The 26,383-nt window shown below is 45.1% G+C and overlaps 1 protein-coding gene across 1 annotated transcript in view; it reads right to left on the reverse strand.

Moving 5' to 3' along the window:
- SPATA17 (spermatogenesis associated 17) overlaps window positions 1-26,383 on the reverse strand; it is a 253,310-nt gene that overhangs the window by 197,020 nt on the left and 29,907 nt on the right. The window contains exon 4 of the mRNA XM_069768487.1: window positions 23,516-23,566. Coding sequence (XP_069624588.1) covers window positions 23,516-23,566 — 51 coding nt within the window. The remainder of the gene's footprint in view (window positions 1-23,515; window positions 23,567-26,383) is intronic.

The following is a 26,383-nucleotide window of genomic DNA, read 5'->3' on the forward strand; positions in this document are numbered from 1 at the left end:
TGGGTGCTACACCAGATGACCTGATGGATTGGGGTGAGCTGGACCACAAAGTGAAGGTAAAAGGGCCAACAAGTGCTAAGCATCTCTGGGAACTCCTTCAAGATTGTTGGAAGACCATTCCCGGTGACTACCTCTTGAAGCTCATCAAGAGAATGCCAAGAGTGTGCAAAGCAGTCATCAAAGCAAAAGGTGGCTACTTTGAAGAACCTAGAATATAAGACATATTTTCAGTTGTTTCACACTTTTTTGTTAAGTATATAATTCCACATGTGTTATTTCATAGTTTTGATGCCTTCAGTGTGAATTTACAATTTTCATAGTCATGAAATACAGAAAAATGTTTAACCCTGCTGTTCTGTTCGGTCTGGGGAGACCTATTTTGAACTTTGGTATTTTTTGGGGTGTTCAAGATGCGGTTCTGAAACTTGTGGTTGATTGACTTAAATGATGATGGGTCGGTCGGCCACGGGTTTCAGAGCCGCATCTTGAATATTTTAAAGAATATTGAAGTTCAAAGTCGGTCATTTTTGACCAACAGAACAGCAGGGTTAAATGAGAAGGTGTGTCCAAACTTTTGGTCTGTACTGTAAATAAATATACAGAGATTTTATTGATTCTAGTATATAATCCAGAAAGTTTGATAATCCGGCACTTGTTTCCAGCAATAAATTACAGTATCATTTAAGATTTTAAGTCTTTATTTACAGTTCTTTATGGTCTTTAAGGGGGCGTGGCTCGCAGGCTAATTATGCAGAGCAGCCTAAACACACGCCCCAGAGGATCCTTCCTTAGTAAAGATCATAAAAATTAGCATCAACTAAAATTTAGAAATCTTTGGAACCATATGACGGCTTAAGACATATAAAATACAAACAAAAAAACACACAATACTCAGAAGAGCAGCGGGAATAAAATAAGAGTAAAAAAAAACAGCCATTTTTCAGGTCCTCTTTAAACAGAGTAGGAGATTTCTCAAATTAAAAAAATATTAAAAATATTGTAGCAAAATGTGTTTTTTTTGTGTGTTTCCACTTAAAGTTCTTTTCCCCCACAAGTGAGTTTTTTTTTTTAATAATTCATCGCCTAACAATCTAGTATACTGTATTTGTAAGGTTTTGAAATTGTCAAGTGCCAGAATTATCACATGAAATACATTTTTACTGTCCTATTACAATTTATTTCATATTTGTTGAATAAAAACAAAGATTTTATCACAAATAGGGAACTTTTTATAAGAAAATAGTCCTAAATGGTTTATTCTAAAGTTTCCATAAATAAAATAGTTCTGATATCCACAGGTTTATGCATGCACAATGCATGACGTTATAGTATGTGCAGACACTGAACAAGCAGGGAGGTTCTATATGTTCATGGATTCGTATGCATTCATTAATCACAGTGTGCTGACGCATAGTGTATTCTTAATGGCCATCTTCACAGTGTTGCACGATATGTCTAATTTTCAACAATGAGATGCTGTCATGGGTTTACAGCTACAAAGAGGAGCAAGAAGACTGCAGCATCTGATTTCTCCTACTCCTCCCATCTCCTATATAATCTAGGTCCTGGCTAGCACTCATTGCCAGAGCTAGCTTATGCTGCATGGTTAGGAGTTGGTGGTTTGTGGTTGTTGTTTGAGAAGAAGATTGGTGGATTTACCCGAGACTGTTGTGAGGTTTTGGGTGCGTGCTAATTCCCTTCTTCTCCTACTTTGGTTTTACCCCATCCTGCACTTACCGGTGTTTACCGCTGCTGTTTGTGTAAGTATATTTGTATGTTTGGTTCTTTTCGTTACCCATGTTCGTATTACATTGTTAGTCTGGTTGGTGTACACTACTACTCCCCTCTTCCCAGGGTGGGGGAAGGGTACAGACTGAGGGCGGATTCAGGAGCTAAGGTAAGGCACGTGGCCCCGGCGTCTTCACCATCAGAAGTAATCCAGGGAACAGGTCGAGCTAGCGTTAGGGACAGGGAAGGAGCCTCTGGTCCCGGGATACCCAACAACAGAGACGTGACAGATGCCATTGCTGTTCTGCAAGCTGTTTATGGAGCATGGTTTTTGCTGTAAAATGCAACTAAGAAAATGTCAGGCAAATCCCACAAATAGAATCCCTGTAAATAATGGCAACTGTCTATGGTCTACAATCTAATATGAGTGTAAATGTGATTGGCTAAGATGGTGTTTACACTTATACAACCACGTTATTTTAGTTTTATTAATTTTTTTTTCAAAAGATTTTTACCGATTATGGGTGACATTAAAGGTGGGAAAAAGTTCTCAAATGATTCGTATTGATATGATTTTTTTTGACATGAGAACAGCCTGTCATTTTAACGGGGGCGTATAGTCACTATACATAGTGATTTTATCAGTCATTGTACAAGAGGAGGTGAGCTGTGACATCCCCCTATTGCGTATGGTGAATCCTGTGTTATCTACTTTATATAGAGCTGTTATCAGTCATTGTACAGGAGGAGGAGGAGGTGTGCTGAGATATCACCTATTGCGTATGGTGAATCCTGTGTTATCTACTGTATATAGAGGTGTTATCAGTCATTGTACAGGAGGAGGAGGTGAGCTGTGACATCATCTATTGTGAATGGTGGATCCTGTGTTATCTACTGTATAGAGAGGTGTTATCAGTCATAGTACAGGAGGAGGAGGAGGTGAGCTGTGACATCCCCTATTGTGAATGGTGGATCCTGTGTTATCTACTGTATATAGAGGTGTTATCAGTCATTTTACAGGAGGAGGAGGTGAGTGTAAGTACTCGGGCAGAAATCCGAGAGTGGACCCTCTGGGTCGTGACTCTAGAGCCCCCGGGGTTGAGCGGACCAGATGGAATCACCCCCTATACAGGGAGTGTTAGGAGCAGGACCTCGAGGGAATGGAGACACAACAGCTAGAGCCAAAGGGCCGACCCAAGATAAAGAAGGAAACCACAGGCTATAAGGATGGCAGGGAATAATAGGAAAACAAGACTTAACTGAAAATGACTGGAACACGGAACGGCAGAACACAGCAGGAACACGGACTGGCAGGACACAGCAGGAACACGGACTGGCAGGATACAGCAGGAACACGGACAGGCAGGATACAGCAGGAACACTGACAGGCAGGATACAGCAGGAACACGGACTGGCAGGACACAGCAGGAACACGGACTGGCAGGATACAGCAGGAACACGGACTGGCAGGATACAGCAGGAACACGGACTGGCAGGATACAGCAGGAACACTGACAGGCAGGATACAGCAGGAACACGGACTGGCAGGGTACAGCAGGAACACGGACTGGCAGGATACAGCAGGAACACGGACTGGCAGAATACAGCAGGAACACGGACAGGCAGGACACAGCAGGAACACGGACAGGCAGGATACAGCAGGAACACGGGCTGGCAGGACACAGCAGGAACACGGACTGGCAGGGTACAGCAGGAACACGGACTGGCAGGATACAGCAGGAACACGGACTGGCAGGATACAGCAGGAACACGGACAGGCAGGATACAGCAGGAACACGGACTGGCAGGACACAGCAGGAACACGGACTGGCAGGATACAGCAGGAACACGGACTGGCAGGATACAGCAGGAACACGGACTGGCAGGATACAGCAGGAACACGGACAGGCAGGACACAGCAGGAACACGGACAGGCAGGATACAGCAGGAACACGGGCTGGCAGGACACAGCAGGAACACGGACTGGCAGGATACAGCAGGAACACGGACTGGCAGGATACAGCAGGAACACGGACAGGCAGGACACAGCAGGAACACGGACAGGCAGGATACAGCAGGAACACGGACTGGCAGGACACAGCAGGAACACGGACTGGCAGGATACAGCAGGAACACGGACTGGCAGGATACAGCAGGAACACGGACTGGCAGGATACAGCAGGAACACGGACAGGCAGGACACAGCAGGAACACGGACAGGCAGGATACAGCAGGAACACGGGCTGGCAGGACACAGCAGGAACACGGACTGGCAGGATACAGCAGGAACACGGACTGGCAGGATACAGCAGGAACACGGACTGGCAGGATACAGCAGGAACACGGACAGGCAGGACACAGCAGGAACACGGACAGGCAGGACACAGCAGGAACACGGACAGGCAGGACACAGCAGGAACACGGACTGGCAGGATACTGAGACAAAGTAAAGACTGGGCTGAGAAAAGACACTGGTACAGGGGAGCCTAGGGCATAGGGACACTGACGGCAGACAGTGCACCTACACAGCAAAGGCGTCTTACCTAGGAAGACGCCGGGAAGAAATAGCCGATTTGCGCCGCCATGTTGGGGCGGAGCTATCGGGTCGCGACCTCCCAGAGGGCTCAGCGCTGGAGGAGACGTGACTGCGCATGCGCAAAGACGCTGGACGCCGGGAGCCAGAGAAAGAAGCAGCAGAGCGGCGAGAAACGGGATCGCGAGTGCGCCGCTGGATGGAAGAAGATGGGTAAGTATGTGCGGGCGTGACAGTGAGTTGTGACATCACCTATTGTGAATGGTGGATCCTGTGTTATCTGATGTATATAGAGGAGTTATAATTTATCAGTCATTGTACAGGAGGAGGAGGAGGTGAGATGTGACATCCCCTATTGTGAATGGTGGATCCTGTGTTATCTACTGTATATAGAGGTGTTATCAGTCATTGTACAGGAGGAGGAGGCGAGCTGTGACATCACCTATTGTGAATACTGGATCCTGTGTTATCTACTGTATATAGTCGTGTTATCAGTTATTGTACAGGAGGAGGAGGTGAGCTGTGACATCCCCTATTGTGAATGGTGGATCCTGTGTTATCTACTGTATATAGAGGTGTTATCAGTCATTGTACAGGAGGAGGAGGTGAGCTGTGACATCACCTATTGTGAATGGTGGATCCTGTGTTATCTGCAGTATATTGAGGTGTTATCAGTCATTGTACAGGAGGAGGAGGTGAGCTGTGACATCACCTATTGTGAATGGTGGATCCTGTTATCTACTGTATATAGTCGTGTTATCAGTTATTGTACAGGAGGAGGAGGTGAGCTGTGACATCACCTATTGTAAATGGTGGATCATGTGTTATCTACTGTATATAGAGGTGTTATCAGTCATTGTACAGGAGGAGGAGGTCAGCTGTGACATCACCTATTGTGAATGGTGGATCCTGTGTTATCTACTGTATATAGAGGTGTTATCAGTCATTGTACAGGAGGGGGAGGTGAGCTGTGATATCACCTATTGTGAATGGTGGATCCTGTGTTATCTACTGTATATAGAGGAGTTATCAGTCATTGTACAGGAGGAGGAGGTGAGCTGTGATATCAGCTATTGTGAATGGTGGATCCTGTGTTATCTACTGTATATAGAGGTGTTATCAGTCATTGTACAGGAGGAGGGGAAGTGAGCTGTGAATTGTGGAACCTACTGTATGTTATCTACTGTACATTCAATGTTAAAAATCTACACACCCTTGATAGGTTACCAGGTTTTTGTCAAGTAGAAAAATCATACCAAGAAGAATAATTTCAGAACTATTTCCACCTTTTATGTCTTACATAATCTTTCAATTCAGTTGAAAAATAAACTGAAATCTTTTTGAGCGTAGAAAGAAAAATACAGAACTAAACTAATGAAGATGCATAAATGGTATATAAAATTTTCAACAAGATCCCTTTGCTGTGTTATAAGCCGTTTACAAACCCTGGTTTTTGTGACCGTAAAGTTGGAAAAAAATTCTAAAATGATTCTTGTTGGTATGATTTGTTCACATGACAATAACCTGGCATTTTAACAGGAGTGTGTATCCACTGTACATAGGGATGTTATCAGTCATGGTATAGGAGGAGGAGGAGGAGGTGAGCTGTGACATCTGTTATAGAGAATGGTGGATCCTTTTTTATCTTTCTTTATAATATAGAGTTTTATAAAAAATTGAAAACAAAAAGCATATGAAGCGCTTTTAGAAAAAAATTAATGTAACATAAAAACCTGATATAAACGATAGCGTACGTTCTGATGACACGCTGGTGACCAGCTTTACTGTCAGTTGATATTGGTGTGCTTCCCTTCAATGAGGACACATTCTCGGGCTCAGAAGGATTTCTGCTATTTTGTGCTGCCGTCTCCCTGTAATATATAAAGTCCTCTTTATCCAGACGTCCTATCAATTGAAATGTGTTTACTATTTTAGGAGCCAGTACTGGAAATCAATGTCGCAGTCTAGTTTACAGCTATCTGATACATCTGAAGTGAAGGGAAAGGACGTACTCCTCTCTGCGTCTCGCCAGCATCTTTCTCATCTGAAGACATCTTAGGGCAGCGCGCAGTCCTGGTTTCTATCTTTGATTTTATGTGCATTGCTTAGATTTCTATTTTATGGTTTCTATTAGATTCTACCAATAACCTCATGATATAGTATTCTATATTACCGGTGCGGGGTTAGTCCCGTAAAGGAAACGACTCCATCTGCCCCATTAAAGTGAATGGCTCTGCCGGCGGTCCCATCCACATCCACGTTTTTTTCCTGGATGATCTCATGAAACTGTTGCATGAAAGTGAACGTAGCCTAAAAGTGGTGATCTTCATGAAATAATCTCTTGAAAGATTCAGTCCGGTGATTGCAATTTTTTCCCCGTTTTTTTTAGCTTCCATTTTTCTGCCCATAGAGTTAATGGGGTCAATAAAATACTAAATCTATGCGCGCACACAGAGGTTTTTTTTGAGGCTTTGAAAAATGATGAGTTTTAGTGGAAACCGCATCAGGAAATGCTCTGCTACGGGGGATTTTTTCGAGTTTTAGGCCATGTTCACACGTTCCAGATTTCCCTGCTGTTTTTTCTGCACTAAAAACCGCAGCTCTTGGCAGAAAACGCAGGTCCTTTTTTTGGTGCGTTTTTGGTGCGTTTTTTGATGCGTTTTTTAGTGCAGTTTTCTATGCAGAGTCTGTGTGTTTTCTAGGAAGTTTTTTAGGGTTAAAATGGCTGAAAATACCCTACCCCTACCCCTACCCCTACCCCTAACCCTATTCTAACCTTAGTGGAAAAAAAAAATTCTTTATTTTTTTATTGTCCCTACCTATGGGGGTGACAAAGGGGGGAGGGGTCATTTACTATTTTTTTTTATTTTGATCACTGAGATAGGTTATATCTCAGTGATCAAAATGTACTTTGGAACGAATCTGATGACGGCAGATTCGGCGGGCGCACTGCGCATGCGCCCGCCATTTTGGAAGATGGCGGCGCCCAGGGAGAAGACGGACGGACGGACACCGGGAGGCCGGGTAAGTATAAGGGGGGGAGATGAGGGCACGGGGGGGGCGTTGGAGCACGGGGGGTGGCATCGGAGCATGGGGGGGTGGAATTGGGGCACGGGGGGGCAGCCACACTGCAGCGGTTCTGCACCACAAACCGCAGAAAACCCGCAGATATTTTTTTCATCTGCGGGTTTTACTGCGGGTTTGACCTCACAATGGAGGTCAATGGGTGCAGAACCGCTGCAGTTCCGCAAAAAGAAGTGAGATGGTACTTCTTTTTTACCGCAGCTATTCAGCGCTGCTTTTTTAGTTAATTCCCGCATCATGTGCACAGTGGTTCCTGTTTTCCATAGGGTACAGTGTACTGTACCCTGCATGGAAAACAGCTGCGGACCCGCAGTGGCAAAATCGCGGCGGTTCCGCAGTAAAAAACGCACTGTGTGAACATTGCCTTAAGCTTCCTAAAAACGGAATTCAAACGTTTTTTTTTTCTTAAAGGGAACCTGACAGCTGAGTAATGCTGCCAACATGTATCCATCACTTGCTGTATGACTTCAGCCAGGTGTGCTTGGCTAGAATATTTCAACTGTCATTTTTCTTATGGTGATTTTTCAGGCGTTTGTCGAAGCAGACTTTCCCCAAAAGACTCCTCAAAAACCTCTGTGTGCACGTGTCCTAATATTAGTAGCTGACATAGACAGGACAGGACCCCTGTGCAAGAATAATATATAGGTCCTTTGCAGTCCAAAAGCTCATCCTAATGCACAATTCCCCCTGCTTGGGAGGTCGTGGTGGCCCCCTTACCTCTTGGACCCTTGTCTCTTTGCCTAGGTTGCACCAATGGTATGTCCGCCCCTGCCTAATATTATTGGATGGTAATTATTTCCAATCTGTTCTGACCCTATTCCTATTTGAACATATGACTGAGGGTGGCAATGAGCAGACAAGAAAACAGTTCCACATAAAAAATATAATAATAAAAATTTGTAATGACAGTAACTTTCAATATCAAACGGGTAATCCCACAATTAAACAGATGATGTTTTACACTTCTCACTTGTCTGTCTGATTAAACGTTACATTAAACATGAACTAACAATGCATCTTTTCTAATATATAAAAATAAAAGATTATTAATAAACTGGGTTGTGCTGTTCCTCTGTTATTCCTCCTTAGCAGCTGGGTGTAACCATTACCATGGACAAGGGGTTCTGCACATTGCCCTAGACAAAGGGTTCTGCACACTGCCCAAGACAAAAGGTTCTGCACATTGCCCTAGACACAGGGTTCTGCACATTGCCCTAGACACAGGGTTCTGCACATTGCCCTAGACAAAGGGTTCTGCACATTGCCCTAGACAAAGGGTTCTGCACATTGCCCTAGACAAAGGGTTCTGCACACTGCCCTAGACCAGTGTTCCCCAACTCCGGTCCTCAAGAGCCACCAACAGGTCATGTTTTCAGGAGTTCCTTAGTAGTGCACAGGTGATAATTGCATCACCTGCACAGGCAAGCATTCAGTTACCTGTGTAATACTAAGGAAATCCTCAAAACATGACCTGTTTGTGGCTCTTGAGGACCGGAGTTGGGGACCACTGCCCTAGACACCGGGTTCTGCACATTGCCTTAGACACCGGGTTCTGCACATTGCCCTAGACACCGGGTTCCGCACATTGCCATAGACACAGGGTTCCGCACATTTCCCTAGACACAGGGTTCCGCACATTGCCCTAGACACAGGGTTCTGCACATTGCCCTAGACACAGGGTTCTGCACATTGCCCTAGACACAGGGTTCTGCACATTGCCCTAGACACAGGGTTCTGCACATTGCCCTAGACACAGGGTTCTGCACATTGCCCTAGACACAGGGTTCTGCACATTGCCCTAGACACAGGGTTCTGCACATTGCCCTAGACACAGGGTTCTGCACATTGCCCTAGACACAGGGTTCTGCACATTGCCCTATACACAGGGTTCTGCACATTGCCCTAGACACAGGGTTCTGCACATTGCCCTAGACACAGGGTTCTGCACATTGCCCTAGACACAGGGTTCTGCACATTGCCCTAGACACAGGGTTCTGCACATTGCCCTAGACACAGGGTTCTGCACATTGCCCTAGACACCGGGTTCTGCACATTGCCCTAGACAAAGGGTTCTGCACATTGCCCTAGACACCGGGTTCTGCACATTGCCCTAGACACCGGGTTCTGCACATTGCCCTAGACCAGTGTTCCCAAGTCGGTCCTCAAGAGCCACCAACAGCTTATGTTTTGAGGATTTCCTTGGTATTGCACAGGTGATATTTGCATCACCTGGATAAGCAAGCATTCAATGACCTGTGTAATACTAAGGAAATCCTCAAAACATGACCTGTTGGTGGCTATTGAGGATCGGAGTTTGGGAACACTGCCCTAGACAAAGGGTACTGCACATTGCCTTAGACACCGGGTTATGCACATTGCCCTAGACAAAGCGTTCTGCACATTGCCCTAGACACAGGGTTCTGCACATTGCACTAGACACAGGGTTCTGCACATTGCCCTAGACACAGGGTTCTGCACATTGCCTTAGACACAGGGTTCTGCACATTGCACTAGACAAAGGGGTCTGCACATTGCACTAGACATAAGGTTCTGCACATTGCCCTAGACAAAAGGTTCTGCACATTGCCCTAGACAAAGGGTTCTGCACATTGCCTTAGACACCGGGCTCTGCACATTGCCCTAGACAAAGGGTTCTGCACATTGCCCTAGACACAGGGTTCTGCACATTGCCTTAGACACAGGGTTCTACACATTGCCCTAGACAAAGGGTTCTGCACATTGCCCTAGACAAAGGGTTCTGCACATTGCCCTAGACAAAGGGTTCTGCACATTGCCCTAGACAAAGGGTTATACACATTGCCCTAGACACAGGGTTCTTTGCCCTAGACAAAGAGTTCTGCACAGTCTGGTACTGACAGCATAGATTGTACAGTGTAAGAATATGTAACGACACGCCACCAACAGGTAGATTTACAGGAGGAATAATAGAGGAATGGTTATCTCAGCTCACTGAGGCTGCCATCACACTAGCAGTATTTGGTCAGTATTTTATATCAGTATTTGTAAGCCAAAACCAGGAGTGGAACAAAAAGAGTAAAAGTATAATAGAAACACGTCACCACTTCTGTATTTATCACCCACTCCTGGTTTTGGCTTACAAATACTGATATAAAATACTGACCAAATAAGTAAGTGCACATGTTCAGGAATTGGCAGCCCTTTGGATGCAGCACATGTCCACTAATTCTAAAGCAGTGCCGACTATTAAACGCAGGTGAATCCGCATGTGTTCACTGAACCGTGTGGAATCACCGCATCCAATACATTGTATGGTTGAAATTTCTCTTGCGGACACTAGTGTCTCAACAAGATAAATTGACATGCTGCGGTCTGGAAAGATGCGCTGCATGTCCATCTCCGTAGGTGAGTGCAGGCGTCTGTGCACACATAGTGGGCATAGGATTTCTTGAAATCCCATCCACTATGCTATAACATTTGGACGTTGCACAACAACGCAACGTCCAACCCGCAGCGTTTACCGATCGTGTGCACATAAACTACCGTAACACAAGACATGTCAGGAAAGGTCATAGGTGGTCTTTAAGCAAAAAAAAATTTAACTGTATACTGCTGTTATATACTTGTCATGGCGCCCCTTGGTGTTCCTTTGCTTCCTTACCACCATAAACCTAATACAGGTGCTTCTCACAAAATTAGAATATCATCAAAAAGTTAATTTATTTCAGTTCTTCAATACAAAAAGTGAAATTCATATATTATATGCACCGTGTTCGAAATAATTATGCAAATTGTATTTAAGTGTCATAAAGAGTTAATTGTTTTGTTTTTCAAATGAACTCATGGATGGTATTGTGTCTCAGGGCTCAATGGATCACTGAAATCAATCTTAAACACGTGATAATTAGTTTTCCAGGTGATTCTAATTAAAGGATTTAATTTCAAGAAATATGGGAAATAAAAAGGATCTCTCTGCTGCCGAAAAGCGTTAAATAGTGCAATGCCTTGGACAAAATATGAAAACATTAGATATTTCATGAAAACTTAAGCGTGATCATCATACTGTGAAGAGATTTGTGACTGAAACAGAGCACAGACAGAGTTCGTGCTGATAAAGGCATAATGAGGAAGGTTTCTGCCAGACAAATTCATAGGATTAAGAGAGCAGCTGCCAAAATACCATTACAAAGCAGCAAACAGTTATTTGAAGCTGCTGGTGCCTCTGGAGTCCCTCAAACCTCAAGGTGTAGGATCCTTGCTGTGGTGCATAAACCTACTATTCGGCCACCCCTAAACTGTGTTCATGAGCAGAAATGGTTGCAGTGGGCCCAGACATACAGTACATGTAGACTAATTTCCAAACAGTCTTTTTTACTGATGAGTGTCGAGCAACCCTGGATGGTCCAGATGGATGGAGTAGTGGATGGTTGGTGGATGGCCATCATGTCCCAACAAGGCTGCGACGTCAGCAAGGAGGTGGAGGAGTCATGTTTTGGGCCTGAATCATGGGGAAACAGCTGGTAGGGCCCTTTAAGGTTCCTGAAGGTGTGAAAATGACCTCTGCAAAGTATGTAGAGTTTGACTGACAACTTTCTTCCATGGTCTAAAAAGCAGAAACGTGCCTTCAGGACCAAAATCATCTTCATGCTGACAATGCCCCATCTCATGCTGCAAAGAATCCCTCTGAGTCATTGACTGCTATGGGCATAAAAGGAGATAAACTCATGGTGTGGCCACCATCTTCCCCTGACCTCAACCCTATAGAGAACCTTTGGAGTATCATCAAGCAAAAGATCTATGAGGGTGGGAGGCCGTTCACATCAAAACAGCAGCTCTGGGAGGCTAGTCGGACTTCATGCAAAGAAATACAAGCAGAAAGTCTCCAAAAACTCATAAGTTCAATGGATGCAAGAATTGTGAAGGTGATATCAAAGAAGGTTCCTATGTTACCAGGTAACTTGGCCTGTTAGGAGGTTTTGGAGTTAAATAGCTTTTTTGTGCAGTGAATGTGACCTCCTAATGCTGCAAATTCCACAAATGAGCATTTTCAGTTCTTATCAACATATCAAATGTTTAGAAATTCTACTGTGCCTAATAATTTGGAGCAGTGCATTGTGAGTTTTTATTCATTTTGGAGATTATTCTGTTATCAATGGGAGGTTTCTTCAATAAAATTCGATGTATAATCTAACGGGTGATGACTTTTATTAGACTGACTGTCATTGGCACCGACCATTTAGGAAAATCCGAGAAAAATATAATTTGCATAATAATTTGGAACACGGTGTAGAGTCATTAAACACAGAGCGATATATTTCATGTGTTTATTTCTGTTAATGCTGATGATTATGGCTTACAGCCAATGAAAACCAAAAAGTCATTATCTCAGTAAATTAGAATACTTTATAACACCAGCTTGAAAAATGATTTTAAAATCCGAAATACCCTACTGAAATGTATGTTCAGTAAATGCACTCAATACTTGGTTGAGGCTCCTTTTCCATCAATTACTGCATCAATGTGGCGTGGCATGTAAGCGATCAGCCTGTGGCACTGCTGAGGGGTTATGGAAGCCCAGGTTGCTTTGATAGCAGCCTTCAGCTCGTCTGCATTGTTGGGTCTGGTGTCTCTCATCTTCCTCTTGACAATACTCCATAGATTCTCTGTGGGGCTAAGGTCAGGGGCTTCTGCTGCCAATCAAGCCCAGTGATACTGTTGCTTGTAGACCAGGTATTGGTACTTTTGGCAGTGTGGACAGGTGCCAAGTCCTGCTGGAGAATGACATTTCCATCTCCAAAAAGCTTGTTGGCAGAGGGAAGCATGAAGTGCTCTAAAATGTCCTGGTAGACGGCTGCGCTGACTTTGGTCTTGATAAAACACAGTGGACCTACACCAGCAGATGACATGGCTCCCAAACCATCACTGATTGTGGAAACTTCACACTAGATCTTGGAAATCAAGGTCCCAGAGTCTGGAGGCCACAATCCAAGCTGCTGGAGGTCTAGTGTGAAGTAACAACAGTATCACTGTGCTTGATTGATATTATACCTTTGTGAGATGCCCCTGTATATCTATCTAGCTGTTGATGCACCAATTCTTATTGACTGGCTGCTAGAAAGCAAGAGGCACTCCGCCAGCCGTGTACAAGAGAATCAGTGATGGGACCAATTTACGGAGAATGTGTGACCACCACCACACAACACAGTAGGTGGATGTTCTAAGAGAAAATCCAGAGGACACTAGGGGGCGCCACAGTAAGGATGAAGCAGAGCATTTTTTAGGGGGATGTTTCCAATTGAGAAACCATAATTGTTTTCCTTCCTAGGTGTAGAGCGCGGCATTGCTTTTCCATTATAGCGGAAGGCTCATCCCACAGAAAACAAAGAGGCCTTCTTGTGTATTTTATCCCATGCTAACAGAATAGGTATTATTAATAATTCATATCAGGTCCTAGGGGAGATCAGTGCAGGGAAACTCTATCCATCAAGCCAGAAGCAGTGACAGAAGATGGCTCCCAATCCTGGACTTTGTTGTCAGAAAAGTAGGCGAAATACGAGGTAGGAATTAAACTGAGCACTTTGAAAACCAGTCTCTTACTAAATTATGTATAAAACTCTTATGTATATGTACGTGTCTCCATGAACACCTTGTGCAGTGCAATACTATGGTGGACATGACAACAGTCCCGATTTTGCCAGCACAGTCCCCTAAAATGTCACAAAAATGGTACTGTAGGCTTAGTAAAACCACACCTTGGTGTTTTTAGGTGTTTGGGGAATCTTCCGGGGTTGTGCATAAATGTCCCCTCTTAAATTCACTTTAGTCCCCTCCTCTCTTCCATTCTCATCAGCCTCCTCTCTTCCATTCTTTGTAGTCCCCTCCTCTCTTCCATACTCTGTAGTCCCCTCCTCTCTTCCATACTCTGTATCCCCCTCCTCTCTTCCATACTCTGTAGTCCCCTCCTCTCTTCCATATTCTGTAGTCCCCTCCTCTCTTCCATACTCTGTAGTCCCCTCCTCTCTTCCATATTCTGTAGTCCCCTCCTCTCTTCCATATTCTGTAGTCCCCTCCTCTCTTCCATACTCTGTAGCCCCCTCCTCTCTTCCATACTCTGTAGCCCCCTCCTCTCTTCCATACTCTGTAGCCCCCTCCTCTCTTCCATACTCTGTAGCCCCCTCCTCTCTTCCATACTCTGTAGTCCCCTCCTCTCTTCCATTCTCTGTAGCCCCCTCCTCTCTTCCATACTCTGTAGCCCCCTCCTCTCTTCCATTCTCTGTAGTCCCCTCCTCTCTTCCATACTCTGTAGTCCCCTCCTCTCTTCCATACTCTGTAGTCCCCTCCTCTCTTCCATACTCTGTAGTCCCTGTTGTGAATTCTGTGGCTGAATTCACTCCTGTGGTCACAAGTGGTACTGCAGCTTCTGAGCTTCCTCCCTCAGGTGTTCTGGTGAGCTCGTTAACTGCTTCATTACTTAACTCCGCCTGATGCTGCTATCCTTGCTCCTTGTCAATGTTTCAGTGTTGGATCTGAGCTTCTCCTGATTGTTCCTGTGACCTGCTGCTCTGTATAGCTAAGTGCTTTTTGCTTTTTTGTTGCTTTTTTTCTGTCCAGCTTGTCTTTTGTTTTGCTGGAAGCTCTGAGACGCAAAGGGTGTACCGCCGTGCCGTTAGTTCGGCACGGTGGGTTTTTTTTGCCCCCTTTGCGTGGTTTTGCTTTAGGGTTTTTTGTAGACTGCAAAGTTCGCTTTACTGTCCTCGCTCTGTCCTAGAATATCGGGCCCCACTTTGCTGAATCTATTTCATCCCTACGTTTTGTCTTTTCATCTTACTCACAGTCATTATATGTGGGGGGCTGCCTTTTCCTTTGGGGAATTTCTCTGGGGCAAGTCAGGCCTATTTTTCTATCTTCAGGCTAGCTAGTTTCTTAGGCTGTGCCGAGTTGCCTAGGTAGTTGTTAGGCGCAATCCACAGCCGCTTTTAGTTGTGTTTAGGATAGGATCAGGTGTGCAGTCTACAGAGTTTCCACGTCTCAGAGCTCGTTCTTGTATTTTTGGGTATTTGTCAGATCACTGTGTGCGCTCTGATCGCTTAGCACACTGTGTTTCTGGATTGCCTTCATAACACCTGTCATTAGCAAACATAACAGTACAAGGAGCCAAACTAATGATTCTCAATAGTGGGAAAGAAAAAGTTCTGACATCATTTTTTTTTTTTTTCTGCTCTGTGTTCACTTTTTTTTTTCCCCTAGACATTCGGGTGATTCTGGACACAGGTGTGGACATGGATATTCAGGGTCTGTGCTCTTCAATGGATAATCTCGTTATAAATGTACAAAAAATTCAAGATACTATTGATCAGAAATCTATGTTAGAACCAAGAATTCCTATTCCTGATTTGTTTTTTGGAGATAGAACTAAGTTTCTAAGTTTCAAAAATAATTGTAAGCTATTTCTGGCCTTGAAACCTCATTCTTCTGGTAATCCTATTCAACAGGTTTTGATTATTATTTCTTTTTTGCGCGGCGACCCTCAAGACTGGGCATTTTCTCTTGCGCCAGGAGACCCTGCATTGAGTAGTGTCGATGCGTTTTTCCTGGCGCTCGGATTGCTGTACGATGAGCCTAATTCAGTGGATCAGGCTGAGAAAAATTTGCTGGCTTTGTGCCAGGGTCAGGATGAGATAGAAGTATATTGTCAGAAATTTAGGAAATGGTCAGTACTCACTTAGTGGAATGAATCTGCCCTGGCAGCTTTGTTCAGAAAGGGTCTCTCTGAGGCTCTTAAGGATGTCATGGTGGGATTTCCTATGCCTGCTGGTTTGAATGAGTCTTTGTCTTTGGCCATTCAGATCGGTCGACGCTTGCGCGAGCGTAAATCTGTGCACCATTTGGCGGTACTGCCTGAGGTTAAACCTGAGCCTATGCAGTGCGATAGGACTATGACTAGAGTTGAACGGCAGGAATACAGACGTCTGAATGGTCTGTGTTTCTACTGTGGTGATTCCACTCATGCTATTTCTGATTGTCCTAAGCGCACTAAGCGGTCCGCTAGGTCTGCCGTCATTGGTACTGTACAGTCCAAATTCCTTCTGTCCATTACCTTGATATGCTCTTTGTCGTCGTTTTCTGTCATGGCGTTTGTGGATTCAGGCGCTGCCCTGAATCTGATGGATTTGGATTATGCTAAACGTTGTGGGTTTTTCTTGGAGCCTTTGCGGTGTCCTATTCCATTGAGAGGAATTGATGCTACACCTTTGGCCAAGAATAAACCTCAATACTGGGCCCAGCTGACCATGTGCATGGCTCCTGCACATCAGGAAGTTATTCGCTTTCTGGTGTTGCATAATCTGCATGATGTGGTCGTGTTGGGGTTGCCATGGCTACAAACCCATAATCCAGTATTGGATTGGAATTCCATGTCGGTATCCAGCTGGGGTTGTCAGGGGGTACATGGTGATGTTCCATTTTTGTCGATTTCGTCATCCACCCCTTCTGAGGTCCCAGAGTTCTTGTCTGATTATCAGGATGTATTTGAAGAGCCCAAGTCCGATGCTCTACCTCCGCATAGGGATTGTGATTGTGCTATCAATTTGATTCCTGGTAGTAAATTCCCTAAAGGTCGATTATTTAATTTATCCGTGCCCGAACACGCCGCTATGCGCAGTTATGTGAAGGAATCCCTGGAGAAGGGACATATTCGCCCATCGTCATCACCACTGGGAGCAGGGTTCTTCTTTGTAGCCAAGAAGGATGGTTCGCTGAGACCGTGTATTGATTACCGCCTTCTTAATAAGATCACTGTTAAATTTCAGTATCCCTTGCCATTGTTATCTGACTTGTTTGCTCGGATTAAGGGGGCTAGTTGGTTCACTAAGATAGATCTTCGTGGTGCGTATAATCTGGTGAGAATCAGGCAAGGAGATGAATGGAAAACTGCATTCAATACGCCCGAGGGTCATTTTGAGTATCTAGTGATGCCGTTCGGACTTGCCAATGCTCCGTCTGTGTTTCAGTCTTTTATGCATGACATCTTCCGTGAGTATCTGGATAAATTCCTGATTGTTTACTTGGATGACATTTTGATCTTCTCAGATGATTGGGAGTCTCATGTGAAGCAGGTCAGAATGGTTTTTCAGGTCCTGCGTGCTAACTCTTTGTTTGTGAAGGGATCAAAGTGTCTCTTCGGTGTGCAGAAAGTTTCATTTTTGGGGTTCATCTTTACCCCTTCTACTATCGAGATGGATCCAGTTAAGGTCCAAGCCATCCAGGATTGGATTCAGCCGACATCTCTGAAAAGTCTGCAAAAGTTCCTGGGCTTTGCTAATTTTTATCGTCGCTTCATCTGTAATTTTTCTAGCATTGCCAAACCATTGACCGATTTGACCAAGAAGGGTGCTGATTTGGTTAATTGGTCTTCTGCTGCTGTGGAAGCTTTTCAGGAGTTGAAGCGTCGTTTTTGTTCTGCCCCTGTGTTGTGTCAGCCAGATGTTTCTCTTCCGTTCCAGGTCGAGGTTGATGCTTCTGAGATTGGAGCAGGGGCGGTTTTGTCACAGAGAGGTTCTGATTGCTCAGTGATGAAACCATGTGCTTTCTTTTCCAGGAAGTTTTCACCCGCTGAGCGTAATTATGATGTGGGCAATCGAGAGTTGCTGGCCATGAAGTGGGCATTCGAGGAGTGGCGTCATTGGCTTGAAGGAGCTAAGCATCGCGTGGTGGTATTGACTGATCATAAGAACTTGACTTATCTCGAGTCTGCCAAGCGCTTGAATCCTAGACAGGCCCGTTGGTCGTTATTTTTTGCCCGCTTCGACTTTGTGATTTCGTACCTTCCGGGCTCTAAAAATGTGAAGGCGGATGCTCTGTCTAGGAGTTTTGTGCCCGACTCTCCGGGTTTATCTGAGCCAGCGGGTATCCTCAAGGAAGGAGTCATTGTGTCTGCCATCTCCCCTGATTTGCGGCGGGTGCTGCAAAAATTTCAGGCGAATAAACCTGATCGTTGTCCAGCAGAGAAACTGTTCGTCCCTGATAGGTGGACTAATAAACTTATCTCTGAACTTCATTGTTCGGTGTTGGCTGGTCATCCTGGAATCTTTGGTACCAGAGAGTTAGTGGCTAGATCCTTCTGGTGGCCATCTCTGTCACGGGATGTACGTACTTTTGTGCAGTCCTGTGGGATTTGTGCTAGGGCTAAGCCCTGCTGTTCTCGTGCCAGTGGGTTGCTTTTGCCCTTGCCGGTCCCAAAGAGGCCTTGGACACATATTTCGATGGATTTCATTTCTGACCTTCCCGTTTCTCAAAAGATGTCAGTCATTTGGGTGGTCTGTGATCGCTTTTCTAAAATGGTCCATCTGGTGCCCTTGGCTAAATTGCCTTCCTCCTCTGATTTGGTACCTTTGTTCTTTCAGCATGTGGTTCGGTTGCATGGCATTCCTGAGAATATTGTTTCTGACAGAGGTTCCCAGTTTGTTTCAAGGTTTTGGCGAGCCTTTTGTGGTAGGATGGGCATTGACCTATCCTTTTCCTCGGCTTTCCATCCTCAGACTAATGGCCAGACTGAACGAACCAATCAGACCTTGGAAACATATCTGAGATGTTTTGTTTCTGCAGACCAGGATGATTGGGTGTCCTTTTTGCCGTTGGCTGAGTTCGCCCTTAATAATCGGGCCAGCTCGGCTACCTTGGTTTCTCCATTTTTTTGCAATTCTGGGTTCCATCCTCGTTTCTCTTCAGGACAGGTTGAGTCTTCGGACTGTCCTGGTGTGGATTCTGTGGTGGATAGGTTGCAGCAGATCTGGACTCAGGTAGTGGACAATTTGATCTTGTCCCAGGAGAAAGCTCAACTTTTTGCTAATCGCAGACGCCGTGTGGGTCCCCGACTTCGTGTTGGGGATCTGGTTTGGTTATCTTCTCGTCATATTCCTATGAAGGTTTCCTCTCCTAAATTTAAACCTCGTTTTATTGGTCCGTATAGGATTTCTGAGGTTCTCAATCCTGTGTCTTTTCGTTTGACCCTCCCAGACTCCTTTTCCATACATAATGTATTCCATAGGTCGTTGTTGCGGAGATACGTGGCACCTATGGTTCCATCTGTTGAGCCTCCTGCCCCGGTTTTGGTGGAGGGGGAATTGGAGTATATTGTGGAGAAGATTTTGGATTCTCGTGTTTCTAGACGGAAACTCCAGTATCTGGTTAAATGGAAGGGTTATGCTCAGGAAGATAATTCCTGGGTTTTTGCCTCTGATGTTCATGCTTCCGATCTTGTCCGTGCCTTTCATGCGGCTCATCCTGGTCGGCCTGGGGGCTCTGGTGAGGGTTCGGTGACCCCTCCTCAAGGGGGGGGTACTGTTGTGAATTCTGTGGCTGAATTCACTCCTGTGGTCACAAGTGGTACTGCAGCTTCTGAGCTTCCTCCCTCAGGTGTTCTGGTGAGCTCGTTAACTGCTTCATTACTTAACTCCGCCTGATGCTGCTATCCTTGCTCCTTGTCAATGTTTCAGTGTTGGATCTGAGCTTCTCCTGATTGTTCCTGTGACCTGCTGCTCTGTATAGCTAAGTGCTTTTTTGTTGCTTTTTTTCTGTCCAGCTTGTCTTTTGTTTTGCTGGAAGCTCTGAGACGCAAAGGGTGTACCGCCGTGCCGTTAGTTCGGCACGGTGGCTTTTTTTTTGCCCCCTTTGCGTGGTTTTGCTTTAGGGTTTTTTGTAGACTGCAAAGTTCGCTTTACTGTCCTCGCTCTGTCCTAGAATATCGGGCCCCACTTTGCTGAATCTATTTCATCCCTACGTTTTGTCTTTTCATCTTACTCACAGTCATTATATGTGGAGGGCTGCCTTTTCCTTTGGGGAATTTCTCTGGGGCAAGTCAGGCCTATTTTTCTATCTTCAGGCTAGCTAGTTTCTTAGGCTGTGCCGAGTTGCCTAGGTAGTTGTTAGGCGCAATCCACAGCCGCTTTTAGTTGTGTTTAGGATAGGATCAGGTGTGCAGTCTACAGAGTTTCCACGTCTCAGAGCTCGTTCTTGTATTTTTGGGTATTTGTCAGATCACTGTGTGCGCTCTGATCGCTTAGCACACTGTGTTTCTGGATTGCCTTCATAACACCTGTCATTAGCAAACATAACAAGTCCCCTCCTCTCTTCCATACTCTGTAGCCCCCTCCTCTCTTCCATACTCTGTAGTCCCCTCCTCTCTTCCATACTCTGTAGTCCCCTCCTCTCTTCCATACTCTGTAGTCCCCTCCTCTCTTCCATACTCTGTAGTCCCCTCCTCTCTTCCATACTCTGTAGTCCCCTTCTCTCTTCCATACTCTGTATCCCCCTCCTCTCTTCCATACTCTGTAGTCCCCTCCTCTCTTCCATTCTCTGTAGTCCCCTCCACTCTTCCATACTCTGTAGCCCCCTCCTCTCTTCCATACTCTGTAGTCCCCTCCTCTCTTCCATACTCTGTAGCACCCTCCTCTCTTCCATACTCTGTAGCACCCTCCTCTCTTCCATACTCTGTAGCCCCCTCCTCTCTTCCATACTCTGTAGCACCCTCCTCTCTTCCATACTCTGTAGCCCCCTCCTCTCTTCCATACTCTGTAGCACCCTCCTCTCTTCCATACTCTGTAGCACCCTCCTCTCTTCCATTCTCTGTAGTCCCCTCCTCTCTTCCATACTCTGTAGTCCCCTCCTCTCTTCCATACTCTGTAGTCCCCTCCTCTCTTCCATACTCTGTAGTCCCCTCCTCTCTTCCATACTCTGTAGTCCCCTCCTCTCTTCCATACTCTGTAGTCCCCTCCTCTCTTCCATACTCTGTAGCCCCCTCCTCTCTTCCATACTCTGTAGCCCCCTCCTCTCTTCCATACTCTGTAGCACCCTCCTCTCTTCCATACTCTGTAGCCCCCTCCTCTCTTCCATACTCTGTAGCACCCTCCTCTCTTCCATACTCTGTAGCACCCTCCTCTCTTCCATACTCTGTAGTCCCCTCCTCTCTTCCATACTCTGTAGTCCCCTCCTCTCTTCCATTCTCTGTAGTCCCCTCCTCTCTTCCATACTCTGTAGTCCCCTCCTCTCTTCCATACTCTGTAGTCCCCTCCTCTCTTCCATACTCTGTAGTCCCCTCCTCTCTTCCATACTCTGTAGTCCCCTCCTCTCTTCCATACTCTGTAGTCCCCTCCTCTCTTCCATACTCTGTAGTCCCCTCCTCTCTTCCATACTCTGTAGTCCCCTCCTCTCTTCCATACTCTGTAGTCCCCTCCTCTCTTCCATACTCTGTAGTCCCCTCCTCTCTTCCATACTCTGTAGTCCCCTCCTCTCTTCCATACTCTGTAGTCCCCTACTATCTTCCATTCTCTTTAGTCCCCTCTGTCCCCTCGTCTCTTCCATTCTTTGTAGTCCCTTCAGTCCCCTTCCCTCTTCCATTTTCAGTAGTCCCCTCAGACCTCTCTTCCATTCTCAGTAGTTCCCTCAGTCTCCTCTTCCATTTTCTGTAGTCTTTTCCTCTCTTCCATTCTTTGTTGTCCCCTCAGTGCCCTTTTCCATTCTTTGTAGTCCCCTCAGTGCCCTCTTCCATTCTGTGTACTCCCCTCAGTACCCTCTTCCACTCTCTGCAGCCCCCTCTGTCCCCTCCTCTCTTCTATTCTCTGCCGTCCTCTCCTCTTTTCCATTGTCTGTAGTCCCATCAGCCCTTTTCTCTCTTCCATTCTCTGCAGCCCCCTCTTCCATTCTCTGTAGCCCCCTTATCTATTCCATTCTATGTAGTCCCCTTAGTCCCTTTCGCTCTTCCATTCTCTGCAGTCCCCTCAGTCCCTTCTTCCATACACCATAGCTTATGAAGAGGGCAGGGTGGCAGCTGTAATGGGCGGCATAGTTAGCAGTGACACCAAAGCCTGGCTGTCTGTGAAGGCAGAAAGGCCGCTCAGCCTTATAAGAGGGAACAAGTATTATAGCACATAATGGGCGCCCCCGTTACATAAATGAAGCAACATTAGGTTTGATTCTCATCTTTACAATGGCTGCACAAAGCTCTTCATTAGAGTTATACACCCAAAACAAGATCTTGTCCCGTTACATTTGCACGTGGCAGGTGCAGGAGTAGTAGTGGAGTGACACCAGGTTTGTGTCTGCACTCTGTAACTATGGAGACACATTGGTCCCCATAAAAGCTTTATACCTAAAACATAATTAGATTTTTATTCATTTATAGAAAAGTTGCTTTATTTTCCCCTACATTTTGATGAATTTGAGCAATAACAAAAAATTTGCAAACGTACCTTTTTAAAGGGTTTTATCATCTTCTAGTTTCGGCCTCCTGGCTGTTTGCTAACTTAGGGGGTGCGCTCCTGAAACCTGAAAGTTTAGCCTGCAGCATGGCAGCCCTAACTGTCTTCTTAAAAGAGTTCTCCGGTCTTAGGATATAAGTCTGCTGCAGATTTGTGAATCCTCAAAGCGCACACACGTGCAGACTAGACTTGTCCGGCCTCGATCAATTCGCTTGCATTGCACGTCTAGTCGGCATGTGCCGCAGGTATGCAAATCACAGACTTGGGGTCACTTGCCTACACCCTCCCAGAGGCCGACTCTGGAGGATCCTCACAGCTGGCAGCGTGCATGCTGTGAGGATTCACAAGTCTGCAGTCACAGAGAGTGACTGGAGACTTGTACCCTAAGGCCGGACAACCCCTTTAACCAGAGTCGGAGGAGCACTGAACCTGACTGAACCCAGCGGTAAGAGGAGCACTTACAATATCTGCAGAAAAGAGCTTGTAAGCGCTGCTCTCTTTGCCTAGGAGACCGCCCACCGCTGTTAAAACAGCAGAGGAGGCCAATTTTTGATTACAGGTAACGGAGATGATTTTTAATTACAGGAAAATTAGCAAAAATTCTTTCTTTTACAAACCCTTTTGCAGTTTTATCCAGTTATCAATAATAACTAAGAATAGACGATTTGGATTTGGCTTCTTTCTAATTGGAAATTCTCTAAATAAACTCAAAAAAAAAACCTTAATAAAATCACAAAGTCAGTAGGGGAGTCAAAGCCCCCGGCTGTCGGTTCAGTCCGGTACTCCTTTTTTTTTCCCCGTGACGGCTACTCTGTAGATTTTCCATTTTGCCCTCGTCTTGATCATGCAGGCATTAGTCTGGTTTACTTACATTATTAAAAGTAAATTCAGATCACAATTGACTTTTCATCTGTATAACAAGAAGAGAGATATTTACCCTGACAGCCATTTCATTGTAGAAATTCATCTTCATAATAAAGTACGCCGTCTGCGGAGGAAGAGGAGAGGAGAAGGGTGGCTTAGGTCTCGGCCGGTGACGCTCACACACATAGGCACGGACATACTCAACCTCCGATTTTTTTTATTTTTTTTAACATATAGCAGATAAGAAAAAAAAAAAAAAAGGTCTATACGTAATAAATAATTGAAAGCCATATCAAACTTTGGGTATTGAGAAGACGGGACGGCTAATACATAATGCAGGCTTAACCAGAAAAAAAAAAAAAAGAAGAAATCCATGGCAGTCAAAGTAGGCGCTAATGGAGATATATGATCATAAAATGCTCTCCGCTGAGTTTGATAATCAATGGGGCTCTACTGAGGATAAAATAACATTGCAGAAATATTCACAAGTCCTGGTGACACGTAGCATTGTATGATTTATTCACTCGGAGTTCTCTTACCCAAAACTCGCAGAAACATAAAAGGAATTCATATTTCAAGACGTCTGGTTTAATGAAAAATTCAAAGATAGGCTGTCTTCCGACGGAATCCTTCAAGGATATGTATGCGGCAATGAAGCAAAAATGAGTCTTCCAACCATCTGTACAAAATGTTATGTACTTAGCCGCCATGCGAGTAATCCTTGGGAATTTTGTTTCATTTAATATTCATTTTAACATCATAAAATCATAAATAATTAGTGTTATTTGAATTGCCTTAGCCCGATCCAAAGCAAATTGTCTGTGGAGAGCAGCAGGACTGGATTATTTATCAACAGTCTGGGCAATTAAGAAACAGTTGGCTGCAATATGTTATTTACAAATGAAGACAATGATGCCATTCCCTCTCCGGCTCCCTCTTATCCATTAGAGCCGGAGCTGCCTCCTTTCCTGGCGTTTAATGGCACATTTTGGAATAAAATGTGGCACCTGTGCAAATATAATGCGTTTATATAAAGTGTCCCGCTCCCTAGAGAGCAGCTTTGAACTAAGGGTGCGCGAGACAGTAAGTGTTTCATTTCCCTACAGCACGCCCGCAGGCGAGATAAGGTATTACACTTTTCTATTAAAATCAGCTATCTGTATATGTATTACTTACATTTTTCTTTTTGCCTTTCTTAGATTGAGGCCTGAATATGGAACCCGCTAACTACTAGATCTGTAACAGGATATTGCAATAAAAAGGATTTTCAATGCCATGACTTTAAGGGCTCATGCAGATGTCTGATTTTTACACGTGCAAAAGAAACAAGACCGATTATTCTGATCAGAGTTTGATACGAGCGTCGTCCGTTTTTCTGGTGGAGACACTAAAAAGAAAAAAAAAATTCTGCACCTTCTCCATTCTGACAGTCCTTGAAAATCCTTCCGCGCTCTGATGTGATCCGAACATGGTCCGATTTAATCACGGATCCATTGACTTGCATTGCCGATTTTGATCCAACCCTCGGATCAAAATTGGACATGTCTCCACAATTTTACGCGGATCTCAAGGCATGTGACTGGCCCCACAGAATATCATAGGTACGAGTGCTAATCGTGAAAATCATGGACAGCCCTCGAACGAAAAAATCTGACATCTGAATGAGCCCTCAGACAGGTGCTGCATATTGACTTTAGGAGCGAAACCTGTATCACTGCTACATCCCAGGCAATACCAGTGAATGTGGTCAACTTATGACCCCGAGGGTACTGCAATAAGCAAGTCGCAAAAAGTCCAACCATTTTGGATTTTTTGGTGATTTGCTTGTCGCATCTTGGTTGCGTTACCCTCGTGGTCGCAATGTGACCTCATTTATTGGTATTGTGCTGCCAAAGTTGCGTTGCAGCCAATGTTGCCATGTAGCCACAGTCTTAATCGCCTTCATGATGCGTCGCACAAATAGATTGGGAGTTTTTAATGGTTGGCAGTCCTGTACTGCTTAGTAGAATTGATCAAAAAGGTTTCGAAGACTTTTGTCCAGGGGAACTTTGGTGGTCAGTGGTCACCAGACAGGAGCCATGACAACGTTCTTCTATGTGCCAACATCCCCAGCTATTTCAATTAGTTGGCCTATCGCAACTAAGTTGTGATGAGATGCAGACATGGTGTTGCGCTGGGGCGACTGATCAGAAGAGGGGCTCTAGTCTATTCAGGGGTGCAACCATAAAAGGTGGGTGGGTTGGAATTGACCTGCGTTAGTTGACGGCCCCATTGTAGAATTTGCATTGGGATCCACAAGATTCAAACTGCACCATTGGGTCATCAATGTGGCCACTAGACCTGGGTCCTGTGGTCCTATTTGCTCCTCTCCATTATCTAGCAGTAGTAAATTCTTGCCCGTAGTGGTCAGTAGCACTAAGCCTTTGTATATAACGGCTGGAGGTGCAACCAGAAAAAAAAAAGATCATCCATTTGCGAGACCACCTACTTTAATGGCTTCATTCCTAGCGTTCACTTTTGGGGGGAGATGCGGCAACCCTCATTACGGCAATGACTCTTACTCGTCAGACTGATGGTGGAATATAAAATGACGACTGTACTTCTGACCTAGAAATATGCCCAGATCAGTTGTCACTTCCCTTCCACTACTCAAAGGCACCTGAAACAAAACCCACTGTCCAGCAGAGGACAAGAATGAGTCTACGAGAAAGGTCTCTTGTGCACCGCCGGTGTTACCATCATCTAAGACTGGATTTTCTCTTTAACTGAAGGTTACAATTCCCATAAATCTACCTCGGAGCTTTTCATTGTTTTTCCATTTTTCCCTATAATTATTATTATTAGCTATCTCTTTGCATTGATTTCATTCATCACGCAGCGTAATCCTACAAACAGGCGTTATCGCTGGCGGGGAACGGGCGCTATCATATCCATACTGTAT

This window comes from Ranitomeya imitator, chromosome 5, assembly GCF_032444005.1.
Source record: "Ranitomeya imitator isolate aRanImi1 chromosome 5, aRanImi1.pri, whole genome shotgun sequence".
NCBI lineage: Eukaryota > Metazoa > Chordata > Amphibia > Anura > Dendrobatidae > Ranitomeya > Ranitomeya imitator.